Consider the following 16,957-nt stretch of genomic DNA (forward strand, 5'->3'; position numbering starts at 1 on the left):
AAATAATCGAAAAGACTACAAAGGAAACGCCAAAAATATCTGGGTTTCTTTCATACTCTACACAAAACTTCAAAAAAACAATTATGATTAAACAATTAATATAACCAAGTTATATAACTTAATATAGTTTAATTCAAGTGTATGACGTTCCTTAATCCAGATGATGCCTATTCCCCAATTTGTCTGGAAAAAGAAACACTCGCTAAGCAAAACAAGCTCCAAAACAGTGCGGACCTGTGACCTCTTATTGCTTAGGTTGTCTACTTTGGCAGTGGAGCAAAACCTTCTTGGCGAACTATTCACTTGATCGTAATTTATACATAAGACTGTGCATACACCAGTATGTTTTGCTACTAGTTCAAGTTGCTCCTTGTCTGACAATATTTATAGTACACGACTTTGCACCATTTTCTCCAATCCAAGGAAAAATCAGCACCAGAACCGTCATATGCTTAAACAAGTCATTGAAAGCGAAAGAGATTAGGGATATGAAAACTAACATTTCCATCCATAACTTCCTTTTGCAACAAAATATTACCACCCATAACTCCTCTCACTCCATTTTAAACAAACACCAAACTACATTATCAAAATTACAATCAATATCAGGGACATGTTCCATCATGAGTGTTGGATCCTAAATTTTTATGGATATCTTTGTTGCCGAGGTTATAATTCCGACAAGCTGTTCTATCTCTACAACATCAATGATCACACAGAAGTAGACTTTAAATTAAAAAATTAGGCATGACCAAAACAGCGTCTTAGGGAAAAGAAATGGTGAGGACGAGGTGAGACCTCAGGCTTAGGCTCAAGTGATTCTCGGGGGAAATGTTTATAGAATGCTTTCACAGCCCCAGTCACTCCGTCCTCATTCTCCATGGCTTTTGCTAGTTCTACAGCACGTTCTTTTACCTGCACATCACAAAGTATATTGACCAGCATGTATCATGGCTTTGGACCACTCAAATATTTTTGTATCTGGTTCTATATAGACGATCAGACTAAATATTAACTCAGAGAATTCGTCACTTGGTCACCTCATGAAATATTCCCCATGTTTGACAGACGAAAATATCTTTTGAAAAAGAAGCAAACCAAATATGGACGTCCCTCCAGAAATAGCCGATTGAAAAAGAAACACTATGGAAAACTACCTACCTTTGGATCTAGCATGAAGCGGATGGCAGCAACCAGCTTTTCAAGTGAGAACTCATCCACGGAGATGGGAGCAGGGCCAACTCCCCTAGCATGCACACGTTCACCCCAAAAGGGTTGATCCCCAAAGAAAGGTACCACAGTTGTTGGGCACTGAAAAACATTCATGTGTTATCAGTCAAAGTAAGCCACTAAAACAAACTAAAGGATTACAGTCATGTATGAAATCAAATAATTACCGCGGCTTTGAGTCCAGCAGCGGTTGTTCCAGCACCTCCATGATGCACCTGGAAGAATGAACAATACAATCTCCACATATCAGTGGCTGTTATGATTAAAAGGTCAAACAAATTTACTTATAACGGATGTTAGAACAACTACTTTATCAAGTTGAGGGGAGGCTAAAGTTGATGCACATATGGCTTGGACATGAAAGGCAGTTCATTTTCTGTCCCAATACAGTATGCACTATATCAGATAAAGGGTTTCCATAGATTTTATTCAATAACAGTCAAACTCATATTCAATTTTCGCGTGAAGTATAGATTAAGCTGCCCGTAAAGTATAGATTAAGCTGCCATAACCCAAACGGTTTAGGATAATAAGCAGAATTACCTTTTGCAGCCATGAAAAGAAAATTAAACAACGCTTAAATTATAGGGTAAACGGCAATAGGAACTAAGCAAAACTTAAACTGGATCAATGAACTAAGTGGATCACCCAAGGAGTTCCATAATTAAAGTATGTTTGTGATAGAGGAGATACAAAGACCTCTAAAGGTGGACTGAATCACCCTTTATCAACTTAAACAATTTATTGCACAACCATATCATAGATCATCAATCTAAAATTCAGTCTTTTAACAGTTTAAGATGAAAAGGTGGAGGAGCAGGCATGTATGCAGGGGTACGTCCAAATTCAGATGAAAACAGACCAATAAACTGAGGTAAAGAGGTTATACCACAGCAGCACATTGCAGAAATAGCCAATCATGAGGGCAATTATCCAACAGGTACACAAAATCCTTTGGCTCCTTCACTGAGATAACACGAAATAGTCTTATCAGCCAATATAATCGATCATAAACCTTGTGAATTGCAGTAGGTTTTTTTGGTGTGACAACTAAAAAATTTAAGTACTTACAGTTCCCAAGGCCACCCCAGCCTTTGTTAATGATACCTCTTTGTCCAGTCATTTCCAGAGCTTGAATAATTATCTCGGTCATTTTTTCAGGTTCTTGAACAGGCTGTGAAAAACACTTAATATCTTGAGAAAATTGTCACTAAAAGGTCAGCACAATACTTCAAAAGCCCATTAAATTAGCATAACATTTCAGTTGATTTTGAATCCCATGTAGGTATGCAGACTCACGGGTAGCAACAAAGAAATTAATGGCGGTTATTGAAATACATACAGGACTTTAAAAAGTAAGCATGATACTTAAGAAGCCGACTTAAATGAGTATAAAATTTCAGTTGATTTTGAGTCCCATGTAGCTTACACTCATAGTAGCAAAAGGAAATTAACAGTGGTTAACTTACAAGACTTCCAAAGCCAATATAGATAGGCTTTTCACCATCTTCAAGCCATTTAACGAGTTCTTCTGGGGGTTCATAATTGGAAGCAAGGTCTAGGAAGCAAAAGCCCACCACGTCAATTTTTGGGCCCCAATCTGCAGATCACAAGGTAGAAATAAGTGTTAGTGAAACAGCATGTTCTGCTGCCAGTTCCCTCGGTAATAAGAAAAACACCAAAATGATACATAGACAACTTATTAGTGACAATTCAACAATCATGTTCAAAGGGAAAATGGAGAAAGCCAGAAGCTTTATCTTCTAAGGATATCTACTTGCAGAACATACAGTAACCTTTGTGATGCAACATTTCATCATTATCAAAAAGAATAGCAGCATGTTACACTCAGAGATGCACTTTCTTTGTTTCATAAGGCACCTATCTCGGATTAGTTTTGCGAAGAAGTGAATCAATAACAGTTATAGAGTAACGAACTTAGCAACTTAGAAGCTAAGAAGAAACTTGAATGCTGAAAAAGGCTACATCTAGCTAATACATATATACGAATGAATAAAAGACATACTAAGAGTAGGAAAACGGAGAAAATCTCCAACATTCTAAATCAAATTTCTGTAGTCATGAATCAACAGAAAAATATGCACATTAGTTTTGGAAAAATACTAGAAAGTGAATTTAAAACATATCAAAGGAAAAGAAGCAATTAGATAGAGGAAGCAGATACAACTATTTCAGCTGTATTATCCTTTCCCTCAGTATGAGCAAGGTCACTATGAGCAAGGAAAGTTTCAAGTACCTCAGATCAATAATCTAAGGTAGTGATGAGATTAACGAGGATTTCACACATCGAATTGGAGCGGGATGGATGAAATGGAGGCTCGGTTCCGCGGTTTTGTGTGATAAGAAAGTGCCACCAAAACTTAAGGGTAAGTTCTACAGAGTAGTGGTTAGACCTACTATGTTGTAGAGTGTTGGCATATTAAGAACACAGCCATGTCCAGAAGATGAAAGTAGCACAAAATGAGGATGTTGATATGGGTGTGTGGGCATACTAGGTTAGATAAGATAAGGAATGTTGATACTCGGGAGGGAGTGGCCCCCGTGGAGGACAAGATGCGGGAAGCTAGGTTGAGATGCTACGGGCATGTGAAGAGAAGGTGCATTAATACCCCCGTGAGGAGGTGTAAGAGGTTGCTCATGGTGGGGCGGAGGAAAGGTAGAGGTAGGCCTAAAAAGTATTGGGGATAGATGATTAGGCATGACATGACGCAACTCCAGCTTACTGAGGACATAACCCATGATAGAAGGGTATGGAGGTTGAGAATTAAGGTAGAAAGTTAGTGGATAAGCGGGCATGTCTCATTTTCATGCCAGTAGCATTAGCATTAGTCTCGTATTTTCGTTTCTCCTTATCCACATCTCTTTTACTATATGTTGTTCCTTTCACTTCGAATAATCTATCACCTTTGCTTGTTGTTGTTGCTGTTGATACTTGTTGTTTCTACTTTTTTTCCATTTTTTCTTAAGCCGCGGGTCTTTTGGAAACAACCTCTCTACCTTCGTAAGGTAAGGGTAAGGTCTGCATACACTCCACCCTCCCCAGACCCCATTTTGTGGGATTACATTGGGTTTGTTGTTGTTTTTATTACCAAGGTAGGAGTACATTCCACCCACCCCAGACCCCACTTTGTGGGATTACGTTGGGTTTATTATCGTTAATCAACTTTGTGATTAGTCACTTTGGCCATTTGAAATTCCTTGCTCATGACTCCAATTTTCTCTTTTTTGCTTCTTCCTAGTCTAGCTTTGGATCAAAGCAAAGATATTAATTTTCTTTACTCTACTAAGATTTCTAAGCATTATGTGCTTACATATCTATCAATAAAACAGCTATCGCAATAAACCTTTTAAATATGAAGTATCATCCTTGCCTTACTGTGGCCTGAGCTCTTCCTTTGGCTGTGGTTTGAATTGTAGAAGGCTAGTATCCTTGGAAGGCACATTCAAACTAATCCATAATACAATTGGACTTAGCGCTTAGCTTCTAATGCTATCGGGGGGGAACAAAACTCCCTAAGCCAAGAGCTCAATGCGGCCCTTCATCCCTTTTACTCTCTTGCTTCCTTGAACCCTCAACCTTATAGTTGGAAATGGATGGTCCTTAAGGCTAGGCTATTCCTCCCTGGTACAAGAAGTTGGTAGTAATAATTAACTACTACTGTGAGACTATCTTGAGAATGGGATATACGTCTCTGTCTGAGAGAGAGAGAGAGAGAGAGAGAGGATCGGGATAGAGGCAGAAGGAGCTAGAAAGGTGACGAAAAATAACAGTAGTCCCAACAGAAGGAGAGGGTGCTCTTCTTCTAGTACAGAAGACAAGAATACTATCATGGGTTTCTTGGCAGGTCCTTCTTAACAGCGAAATACTACCTTCGTGTTTTGTGTCTCCACAACAAGTGGAAACAACATTTGTTACTTCAAATCAGAGGTAAGCTTACGGATCATCGGGCAAAACATAGAGACAATTTTAAAATGCTTGTTTCCAGAATTTTGTAAGTAGAAAAGAAAGAAATAACAGAAACATTTCATCAGCACGTGAACAAAATAATAATCACCAAAGTATTATTTTCAGAACCAACTAGAAGAGAGACAAATGATCACAGATTCCTACCAATTTTTACATGAATCTCTCTTAATGAACAGGTTCACTTCCCTATCCAACCGTTGAGTAGGACTTGCTAATTGGTCACAAATGAGAAGAGTTGGTAACTAAGCATTTCCAGTGCAGGTTCTAACTAACAAGTATAGTGTACTATTATCCTGCCTCTACTCCCATATAACTCGAAAACTAATCCTTGATAAAGCCCCCAAAACTTCTTCAAGTATGCTTCTCAAATAATAGAACAGCACCAAATAGTCCCCAGCGAACTCCCACCCAACTTCAACTCCTATCACAACAATCAAATATGGCGGCAAGTTCTGTTTATATATATGCCCAAGAAAGAGAAAACATTCAACTACGGACTATTAAAAGCAGCTTGGAAGCACTTCAAAACAGTCTTGTATTTTCTCACAAGTATACCATATGTGAGAATACTTGTGTAGTTCCCAACACCGAGAATATCCCTTTGCCAAGATAAACTAAACTAATGAAGCAACAAATCTCATTTATCCATTGATAAAGACCCACTGGTTATCTATGGGAAAGAGAAGATTTACATTCATCCTATGAGAAACAGTAGAGAGATCCTACAACAATTAAAATGAACTTAACTATTGAAGGTATAAGAGACAAGATTAAAAGGCCTAATGAATAAAAACAGAAAGTTAAAATGACATATAACCTAATGAGTCATTCTTGACCTTCCATTACCCATTACAGAGTCTTCTCTTGTTTCTACTTTTGGGAAGTAACATCTCCTTCTGACTTTAAAACTTTTTTCTTATTTTTGACTAAATTCGTATTTAGTGTTGTGTCTACCTCTAGCCAAAGCTCAGTCATTTCAATGTTGTTTAAAGGAAAGAGAATACATACAGAAGCTTGTTGAACCCGAAATATTTCGGCTTATTACATGGTCATAACATGAAACAGCTTCCAATTAAATGCAAAATTTGTTTTTGAATATGACCCAAACCTACACATTATTTGGTCCAAACTGACCATCTGAAGCACATTACAAAGACGAATCTAGAATGAGAACGGATATACCATTCCATTAAATTTCAACTATCAATTTTTGAAGCAATGAGTCTTCTCCTGACCAAACAAAAAGTGAAGTAACTAAAAGGGCAGACAGGTTGGGGCAAAAACATCCCGGAATTTACTATAAAAGACCATTAAGCTATGCAAAGAATGAGCCATATACGATTTACGGTGCATCTCAACCATGAATCTCACAAGGTAGAGACTACTGCAAGATATTTAGAAAGAGACCTTTGGGTTTAGGAACTAGGTGCAGACTCCATATATTAAGCTCTGCAAAGAATGAACCATATACAATTTACGGTGCATCTCAACCATGAAACTCACAAGGTAGAGACTACTGCAAGATATTTAGAAAGAGACCTTTGGGTTTAGGAACTAGGTGCGGACTCCATATATACCCATAAGGCACATCTGGATGAAAACTGTTGGAGTTACTCAAATAAGTTACTGGCCTTAGCTTCAACTTTTTCTTCCTGAAGTCATTTACCACATCTCGAATCCCAAGCCAGATCAGTCCATCAACGACTTGATATGATAACTGCACCAGGCATTCAGAGATTAAGATACAGACGATACAAAAGGACTATCAAGTGAAGTCAAAATGCTAAAGAAAATGAATATCATCAAACACTAACTCTATAACCAACTGCCTGTTTGACACGAGAGAGAGGATGTGGAAACTCACTAGTAGGCCTGCCAGGGAATTAAAGCAGGAAACTTAAAGAGTAGAAAGCTCACATGTTACAAGAAACTGTATAATCATACCCATATAAAAAGAACAAGATTTGCAAGAAACTGTGAAAAAAATCTATTTTTGACCAGTAAGCATTCAGAGTTCTCACTGGAGCCACTTGATTGCAAATAGAGTATATTAGGAGTTGGAAAGCAACGAAATAGACCACTTACGTCCATGGCATCGTGAAAAATATATGCAATGGCACTTTCAGGGCTTCTGCTACATGCATATGTCCTAAACAACAAAGCAAAGGATAAGATAAATCACGCACAAATATGTGGGAAATTTTGCTTGATCTAACATATCATCAATTGTGATAAAATTCAGCAGATATATATGTACTTTTGAACCAAAAACTTTTCCAACTAAATAAAAGTAGAGTTAGTTTACCACAATTTCTTCCACATGCCAGCAATACTGGCAGAAAGCACCCGTGACAAGAGAGTCAATGGCATATCAACCAAGTTATGCGGATCGAAATGTCAAATTTCTGCCAACTTTGTGAAACTAATGTCTCATATAAATACAACATCGGCAAGGAAAGGTTTAAATACTACATTGCAGATTTTTCCATGCAGTAATCAACCGATTTGCTTTACGTATGAGCAATCAGCAATGTTATCCAAACTTAAAGCTTTGACCAAATTTTTCATCACTTCCAATATGACTAGTGCAAATTGACGTCTTTAAAATCAATCAATCAGATATATTACACAACCAAAACAATGTAAGACAAATCACTTGATAATGAGGTTGAGATAGTACTTGTCACAACCCAACCAATGGCATGGAATAAGATAACAACTAAGAGTGGAAATATTTTCAGTCTCAATAACTAACTCCAAAAGAAGGATAAAGTTTCAAAATCCTATCTTTAGCAGAATATGAAAAATTCCAAACGCACAACATTGACTGCAAGAGTTCAACATGAGTACAGAAGATCTGGAAAATATCTGCTAGCGCTTGCGCTGCCATCAGGAGTGTGTTCCTTTCTCCAAAGTTTTAATATACGGAAAAGTATAGCGCAGTTATAGTCTAATAGTCGCTATATCCACGGACCTGAAGGAGAGGAATCAGTATATCTCTGAAACTTTGAATCTCATATACTGTGGTCTTTGTTTGTGCTTACAAAACCCCACTACATAAATAGATGGAATTTAATTTTTTGACATCACGAGTTGTTCAAAAGTATTCAAGAACCAATCCTTTTGACGTATGCAGTATAAAAATAGGGAATAATGATGTACACTTATCCTGAGCAACAACTTGAAGGTAAACTTACAACACAAGTAACGTTTATCAAAGCATGAGTAGTTCATATCACAATTTATCAAGCTGCGGTTGGATAAACCTTTTTCCAAAAAAAAAAAAAAAACATCAAGCAGATAGTCTTACCATATGCAGGAGGATTGGCAACAATGGCATTTACTTTGAATGGAACATTGGACTCTGGATCAGGATCTACGCATGCAGGTAACAAGGAGAATACGATATCTTTTATCTGATTTCGTTGAATATGTATTTCAGAAGGTCCAGATGGCAAAAACCCTTTATTCTTTACCATGTCTGCAAAAGCATATACGCAGTGATCAAATTTGCTGATTATGCATTCTAAATTTGATTGGGAGCAATTCATAACCACAAGTAATAAGGAGAGAGAGAGAGAGAGAAGCATTAACCAGTTTCGACTATAAATATACCAAGGTTGTGAAATACAATACAATCCAACCAGGACACTTTTGTTATCAGCACCCAACTTAATAAGTGAAATTGTGTAATGCTAATAATGGAATTTCTCTGTTTCAATACAAGATATAGGCAGAAAGGCGAGTCAGCCTGAGCACAGACAAATGGCATATATCTACAACTACCGGGGTAGAAGTTAGTGATTCAAATGATCTCTTGTTTTCTGCATCCAAATTGCCCCAGATAATGAGGATACAATTTCCAAGCTTGAGTATAACACTTGTAGATTTCAGTCCTAATGACTACCAAAATGTACCTCATATGAACAGTAAACCAGATCCGAAAGATCAAAAGCCATCGGAAGAGGTTGTTGACAAGTGCGGTCCTTCATTTCTCCAAAATGCACACAAAAAGAAATAAGAAAATGCTATGAACAAGCTGTACTCGTTCTCTTAGCTACTAGCTGTACAGAGTAGTACAGTACAGGACACAGCACAAATTTTGTTCCTCTAAGTTGCAAACAACTTCCAAGGGAACTCTCCAGCATGTTTTACTACGCGATGCAAAACTGGGAAGCATAGTACTTGGTAGCCACTCACTCCTTTGATAAAGTGCTACTACTTATTTAAGCCTCGTATATAAGGAGTGTTCTACAAATACCTCCAGACAAGTCATCTAGTCTAGCAGGAACCTCATGGGTGCATCAAAAATTAATTAAAAACAAAGTTTATATGTACGAAATCATGTGACACCCCTTGAAAGGCTATTCTATTTCTTACTCTTAAGTACACACGTAAGAGCCAAACAAGCTACATCGTGTGGTCTACACTGTCTGAAGTCCAACTAAACATCACATCCTTTACTATAATTTGCATTGCCCGTTGTTTCCAAACAGCACGTCCACCCAGCATTATAACAGTAAGTGATCCACATGCGTTCTCCTGAACAACAGTGACACATGTAGCACCAGCTATCTCCCTCCTATCTTCCTCCTGAAATTTCCAGATGTGAGGGTGAACCTCCGTGCGCTACCGATCAAGTGAAGAAAACAGGATCCTCTCTTCTTAAAAGCTGGTGGTAGGAGGACTTCGCCGAAAAAACCCTGCTTCCCCTTCTGTATCATTTCCAATGTTAAGAAAACTAACAGTTTTTATTTTTATTTTTTGGGTCCAAGTACATTGGATACAACAAAGAAGACAAGCTCCTATGTAGGTCCAATTTCCCAATCCTCTACCGCTACATTTAGGATTCTCATCTCACCCATCACCACTTTTACTACACCAGCAACACCCAGTTCAAGTATCCCCAACCTTGAGACTCTAAAAATTGAAATCCAATGAATTTTAATACCACCAACCCTAAAGAGGTGCAAAAGAGTTTGAAGGATTAACAAGCCCTCATCTAACCTTCAGGAATCATTTGGTTCATACACAGAGTTATGCCAGGATTATAATGCAGGGATTGTAATACTAGTACTAGGATTAATGATCCTTGGATTGTTAAGTGCTGACCAAGTTCCGTTCATTGCATTCGAAATGGCTTCGCTGTTTATAGTGAAAAACATGTTTGGTTTTAAGTTGAAGTTTTGTTTACAGTTTTATCCTTATTTTTAAGGGAAAGATGAGAAAAAAAGAGGTGGTCAAGGAAAGTCTGGTCTTTTAGGTGTTTTATCTTATGCTTGCTAATCCCGTATTAGAAACTCATGTTGAATCCGGTATAAAATAATACCAAAATTGTGGAATAAAATAATGTTTGATATTGCTTATGCCAAAAACAAAGATCCAACCAAACGGGGATAAAACAATTCTAAATTGTATACAGGGATTATTTCTCTAAACCTGTAACCAAACGACCTCTTAGAGTTCTGACTTCATCATAGCACCATGAGGTAGACATCCTTACAAATATAGTCTCTCTCCATTCTGAGACATTCCAAAATGTTTGACACCATTTCACTAATAATGTCATTTTAAACAACTTCCATCTTAAAACCCTATCCTGGTTAAATAGATTCATGAATTGGAAGGGACAAACTAATGATACTGACAATGATAATGTTAATGGAGGTGATGATGATGTAGTAATAGTGACAGTAACAATAACAACAACATCAACTATTCTTTTAATTTATTATTTTTAAACACATTTATAGGTATATTAAGTTTTATAAAAGTTAAAAACTGTTTTCTGTTTTGGGGCCTCTGTGACCAAAGACCAATCGACAAGGTTAACAACATAAAAAGAAAAAGATATAAAAGGATAGACATGTTAAGCTACGATGAATTAGGGTATTGATCCAGTGGTAAGAGCACAACAAGAGATGTGTAGGTTAGCCGCACTTCACGGGTTCAAACCCTGCCGCAGACAAAAGCACGGTATTTAAGTGGAAAAGGGTAGAGGGGCAGGCCCATTACTACCGAGTTCGAACCATGGAACCATGCCCCACGAGCCCTTGGGATTTCTCGGTTATAAAATCAAAAATAAGAAAATTAAAAAACATGATGACTTGGGGAGCACATAATGAGATCATCCAACCAGTATTGATGCTCAATTCTTTCAAGATATGCAGTGAACTAGTTGTAGCTACAAAAGCAAAACTGGTTTAGACATCCGTCTTGAGTTAAAATTTTCAGCCCCTTACCTTATTTAAAAGGAAGCATATTTATTCTTCAGATTGTTTTCATTTTTTTATATGGTTCTTCAAATTGTTTCTATTCACAGTAGAGTTAGAAATCCTGAAACCACGTTGATAAAGCAATTGGAAGTCGACACCACTATGCCCCACGGAAACACTGTTTGAAGGGTCAAAACCACTTCCACGATTTTTTTAGATAAGGTAATAGATTTCATTAAAAAGAGGCAAAACATACCCGTTACTTCTATGATGAAACAGCCTTGCTGGTTTGATCTTTATTCTATTGCAGAAAGTTCTACAGGTTTTTTCATGCTTCCACATTTTTATTCTTCCCATATGATTTCTTCTTTCTGGTGTTGGGTCTCAAATTTCCAGGGTAAAAACAAGGAAACAGTAAAATGCTTTCAACCTTGAGTCAAACGTGCCTCGAGGCTTCACATCCAAAATCACACTTGACGCAAGTACTTTCCTAAATGCTTCGTGGCTGAAAGCTGAAGCTAATTGCATTACCAACTCGGTGACCAGTAATTTTAAAACAAACAAGTAACTTGACTAATGTCAGAGTTCAAGGACTGAATTAGCTTTCTACAAGCACATTTACTTCTATTAGATTCTTACAAAGGACGAAAATATGTTACCAAAAAGACAATATGATAAAGCTCTGAGGTAGGTATATGCCATGAGCCCCTCAACTCAAGTACAAACCATTTTAAGGGCACTAGACAGAAATTAAGTTGCATAATATTTTTAGTGGTGGTTTATATGCTTGACTAAAACCTGAATATGAGAAATATGACATAATGAAAAGGCCAGTGGATAAGGTTTTCAGAGAAGATTACTCACAAGCAGCAAGAACTTTTGGGTCTCCACCTAGAGGATAAAATTCCAATCCAGCACTCAAGACGAACTCTCTAAAATTGGCATGAGTTGCTAGTCTCACCCTATGACCACTTTCCTGCAAAAGAAATTTCCACTTCCAAGTTATAATACGCCTATTATTTGACTTCAAAGTTAACAGGAATAATTATCAAAGACTCGTCCAGCAAATGCCACAGATGTTATTTTCCTAAACAAACATTGATATCATTATTGCATACTCACATTGTAAAAGGATGCACATGTATCAGCCAGAAATTCATGGATTGGAAAGATATAAAAAGTTACCTTTAACTAATAGGAAAAGCAAGTGACTATGTTAACTAATAAAATGTAGTAAATTATTAAATTGCAGATGGTTGTGTTTGTTGAGTAGGAAGGGCAAGTAAACCTGAAACTTCTTCCCAATGGCAACAAACGGTTGCACATCTCCCCTAGTCCCGACAATGAGCATAACAATTTGCAATGGAGGTAATTCTGGTGTATCAGCTACATCATTTGCTGTTTCAGCTGTAGCCCCATTGTAAACAACTCCAGTGCCAAAATCAAGTTTTTCGGGTTTAATATCCCCCGGAACTTCAAATTGCACAGTGCCGTCATCTTGAACAGTGGCAAGCCTATTGAACAATTTGAGCTGCAAATTTTAGGTTTTATCACAAATTACAAGAACAGGCACAAGTTTCATTAAAAACATCATGTCTGAAAGAAGATAGTTGTCTGGTAACAAGGAAGCTCCATTATTAAACTTTCCAGAGTATTACATGATAAAAGCAACACAAACACACCCAAGTGATGGTAAATGAACAGAAGCCCAAGTAAATTAATTTATGGGACTTTAGCCCTTCTAAATGGAAGACAAAGTTGAAGGCTCTAAGAACAGGTGAACAGATAAGGTAGAAAGAGACCTGTGATTTCAGAACATTTAAATGTATCCAAGTTTACCTAGGACTACCATGAGGAGTGATTAAGTATGTTCATGGGAAAATCCATCTTCAGTATCCTTTGAAAGGCTGAAAACTGATGTAAATCCCCACCTAACCAGGGGCAAAAAACTTGGAGCTTGACAAGCACCTAGACAACACCTAAAATTAAAAAAATTAAACTACACACACTTTAACAAACATCTATACAAGCTAATACAGATGTGGAGCTTGCTGTTTCGATCCAATGATTTAATTTGTGTATCTTCAGTGAACCCAAAGTAGGCCCCAATAATTAGCGTTTAGCAGCAAGTTCTTTGGTTGCTTCAGAAAGGTACAAAAATCAAGCAAGTTAATTTCATATTCTTAGACAAGAAAACACCTGCCCAGAAGGAAACAGGCGTTATACTTTATTCACAAGATACTATTAAATATGCCTATTCAAAATGCTTGATATCAATCAGGGGCGGATGTAAGGTAAAAAAATCGGGTTCAATTGAACCCATAATTTTTGACGCGGAGCATAACTTTATGTGTAAAAATCAATAAAGTTGGAACAAATAGTAATCTGAACCCATAGCTTTAAAAATATAATGGGTTTAAGACTAAAAACTTTAAAGTTGAACCCAAAGACTTTGAATCCTAGATCCGCCTCTGATATCAATCATGACGCAAACTAAAGGGTTTCATTCTAACAAAAAGATGTCCTGAAATAAATTTTAAGAAGATCTCAACAATTGGAGGCTTCTCCACCAATCCCTCAGCAAATCAAAAACAAATACATCAAAGAACGTGTAAACAACTGCATAAACAATTTTGACATTTTACACCTGCCTTTTTTCTTAAAGGAACTTTATCATCAAAAAGCTTTGCTGCTAGCAGACCTAGAGCCCGATTCTGGTTTTGTTTGCGTCTTCCAGCTTTAACCGGTTGACGGATACCAAGTTCTGATATCTCCACCGGCTTTTCCACATTTGTAGCGCTAGGCCCAGCCGAATTCCCGTTAACAGATCCTGATCGAGGTGTATTAATATTGAGACACAAAATGAGTAACAAATAACTTAAGAATAGCCATCAAATAGTAAAATATGATATAACATATATTTGAAATTGATAAATCAATAATAGCATAAGTCCATAAAATAGTAACTAACTAGAAGCAGACTTCCTCCCAGTAGCCGATCAGAAGTTAGAATGACACCAAACCAATCGCCCAAAGAAGGTCTATTTGGAATAAAAGTACTTCAGAATTTCTGTACGAAGTGATGCACTTTGACTGGGCACGGAGTTTAAGAAGCACAGAAAAACTTTTGAAACTTGTGGCCGAAAATAAGCCATAAATGTTTGTGGCTATAAATCATTTCATTAAAGGTAAAATGGGAAGTTTAAAGTTAAATTGTTTCTAAATGTAGAAAGATATCATTCTAAATGTAGAAAAGTTAAATTGTAGAAATGTAGAAAAGCCCATGTAGATATCATTCTAAAGCCATAAATTGTTTAAAGTTAAATTGTTTCTAAATGTAGAAAGATATCATTCTTTCGAAACAGACTAAAAAGGAAGTACATCACATAAATTGGGACAGAAAAGTACTAACTAGAAAGGAAAGCTCAAAGAATTCATGCGTACATGCAAAGACGGATGTAGCTTACAGTCTATGGGTTCATCTGGACACAGTGTTTTCAACACGGAGTACAGATATATATGTAAAAACCTATTAAAATCTTAACAAATGTTAGATTTGAACCCATAGTTTTAATAGTATAATGAGTTTAATACAAGTTTGAACCTATTAAATTAAAATCATAGATTCGCCTCTGCTTACACGCCATCCCGACATCAAATTATCTTTCATTTGTGGAAACAAACATTAGAAAGGAAAGTTGATTCAATCGAAAAGGTGCTAGCCAAAGCAGAAGGTGATGATGCAAGGGAGGCAGTTCCCACCATGTAAAAGAATTCATGCACACAAGTTAGATGTCTATTTTAACATCACAAGTTTTGTGCACTAACCCTGTATAGAACCGCAATTTATCTATGTCAGGAAGCACAAAGATTCACCTTCTTTATGGAAAATCTCTAGGTTGGTAATGAACAAAAGAAAAGAAAACAAAACTTTAAGTACGTAATATTCAACTGTGTTGACCATCTCATCTAAGCACACTTTCATTTACTTAATTGTGTTGTACGGGCCAAGCACAAAAAAAATGGGTGACGATGAGACTCGAACTTAGGGCCTCTACCTGTGTTGTAATACCATGTTTGAGTATTTCATCTAAAAGCTTAGGTTGTTAGAGAGAGCACACCTTTATTTACTACTTAATTATGTCTTCAACACATAAAAAAGTTAAGCACTTTTAGATATATATGTTCTTTCAATTGCTCCATCTACTTTCCCACAATACCAAGTCTAATGTGTATCGACAAGTAAGTATGATATCCAGGCCCTTGTTTGAAAGGGCATATAACTGGTGCAGATTTTAAAATATTGGCTAAACACCTAGCCAACTCAGCTTGATTAATTTTGGTCACATTCTTTTACTCGGACCACATTCACCCATAGCACGAACATCCATAGTCAGTGTCATACAAATACTTGCACCAAGTCCAAAAGCAAATAAAATGACACAATTTTTTATTGGACAAGAAAAGGCAAATGACACATATAGCTAATAATCAAGCAGAGAAAATGCTAAGCCGCAGCATTTCAAACCTTTCTCAGGAAAACATCAAAACAATGCCAGAGCAGAAAACAAATAGTACCTTCAACAATATTCATACTATTAACATCAGTCTCCTTGTGCGTTTCATCCCCATTATCACCTTGTACAATTTCCACTTCGAAATCAACCGGAACCTCGCCGGAATCAGCCGACGGACTCAACCGTCGATCAAGCCCATTATTATTCTTTTCCAATGAATCCGCCATTTGGCAACAACCCAAAAGAAAGGGAAACCGACAACTGTAGTTTTCCTTTTTCTTTTCCCACTTTAAAGGTGTATAGAAGAGAAACGGAATCTAAAAAAGCAGATAAAATGGGAATATAAGCAGATGGGTTTTTGTGGGGGGAAGAAAAGTAGGAGAAGCTAATTAGGTAAGGGTATACTTACTACTAGTACAACAAAAGTGATTTTATTAGGATTATAGAAATAGTAGGTGGGGGAAGACGCTATGTGTAAATATATATGTGTGTGTGTGTGTGTGTGTGAAGAATTGGAAGAGGAGAAAGTGGGTGGCGGGGAAATTCATGCAGAAATAGAAACAGAGAAAGAGAGAGCGGTTGGGGGGGACACGTTATTTCCAAGGTGAGGCCACGTACTGTGTTGTATGCGCACTATGTACAGATTTGTTTATTGTTGCGACCCTTTTCCTTCGCAACATTACCCTTTTGTCTCCCTCTCCTACAGACTTGCACCCGGCACCGGCACCAAAAATTCCTAAAAAAATTACTTAACTCCTATTTAATATTCCCAATTGTTTCACCTTACGTGGCGATTTATACTAATGAATAGAAAATAAAGTTAGTAAAATAAATAATTATGTTTAATATTTATAAAAAAATTACTTAACACCTATTAAATATTCCCAATTGTTTCACATTACATGGCGATTTATACTAATGAATAGAAAATAAAGTTGTCCGGCCCTATAAGGTTTGGTATGTGTAACTGCTCTACCGTAGTAGGTTCGCTCATAGGCGCTCGGCCG

The 16,957-nt window shown here is 37.0% G+C and overlaps 1 protein-coding gene across 2 annotated transcripts; it reads right to left on the bottom strand.

The window, feature by feature from the left end:
* Positions 1–537: 537 nt before the first annotated feature.
* Positions 538–16,580, bottom strand: LOC107820238 (sterol 3-beta-glucosyltransferase UGT80A2). 2 transcript variants are annotated; one of them, XM_016646487.2, is made up of 15 exons: positions 16,012–16,580; positions 14,085–14,263; positions 12,722–12,964; positions 12,298–12,409; positions 8,529–8,699; positions 7,304–7,367; positions 7,033–7,090; positions 6,758–6,935; positions 6,626–6,667; positions 2,700–2,830; positions 2,302–2,404; positions 2,120–2,196; positions 1,398–1,445; positions 1,162–1,311; positions 538–915 (listed from the first exon to the last, which is right to left on the bottom strand). In XM_016646487.2, the coding sequence occupies exons 1-15, from the start codon at positions 16,175–16,177 to the stop codon at positions 742–744; spliced, it is 1,896 nt and encodes a 631-aa protein (XP_016501973.1). In that variant the 5' UTR covers positions 16,178–16,580; the 3' UTR covers positions 538–741. The 2 variants fall into 2 exon arrangements, with proteins under 2 accessions (XP_016501973.1, XP_016501974.1); XM_016646488.2 differs by lacking the exon at positions 6,626–6,667 and having other exon boundaries at positions 16,012–16,576.
* Between the last annotated feature and the right edge of the window lie 377 nt (positions 16,581–16,957).

This window comes from Nicotiana tabacum, chromosome 11 (assembly GCF_000715075.1).
Source record: "Nicotiana tabacum cultivar K326 chromosome 11, ASM71507v2, whole genome shotgun sequence".
Taxonomy (NCBI): domain Eukaryota; kingdom Viridiplantae; phylum Streptophyta; class Magnoliopsida; order Solanales; family Solanaceae; genus Nicotiana; species Nicotiana tabacum.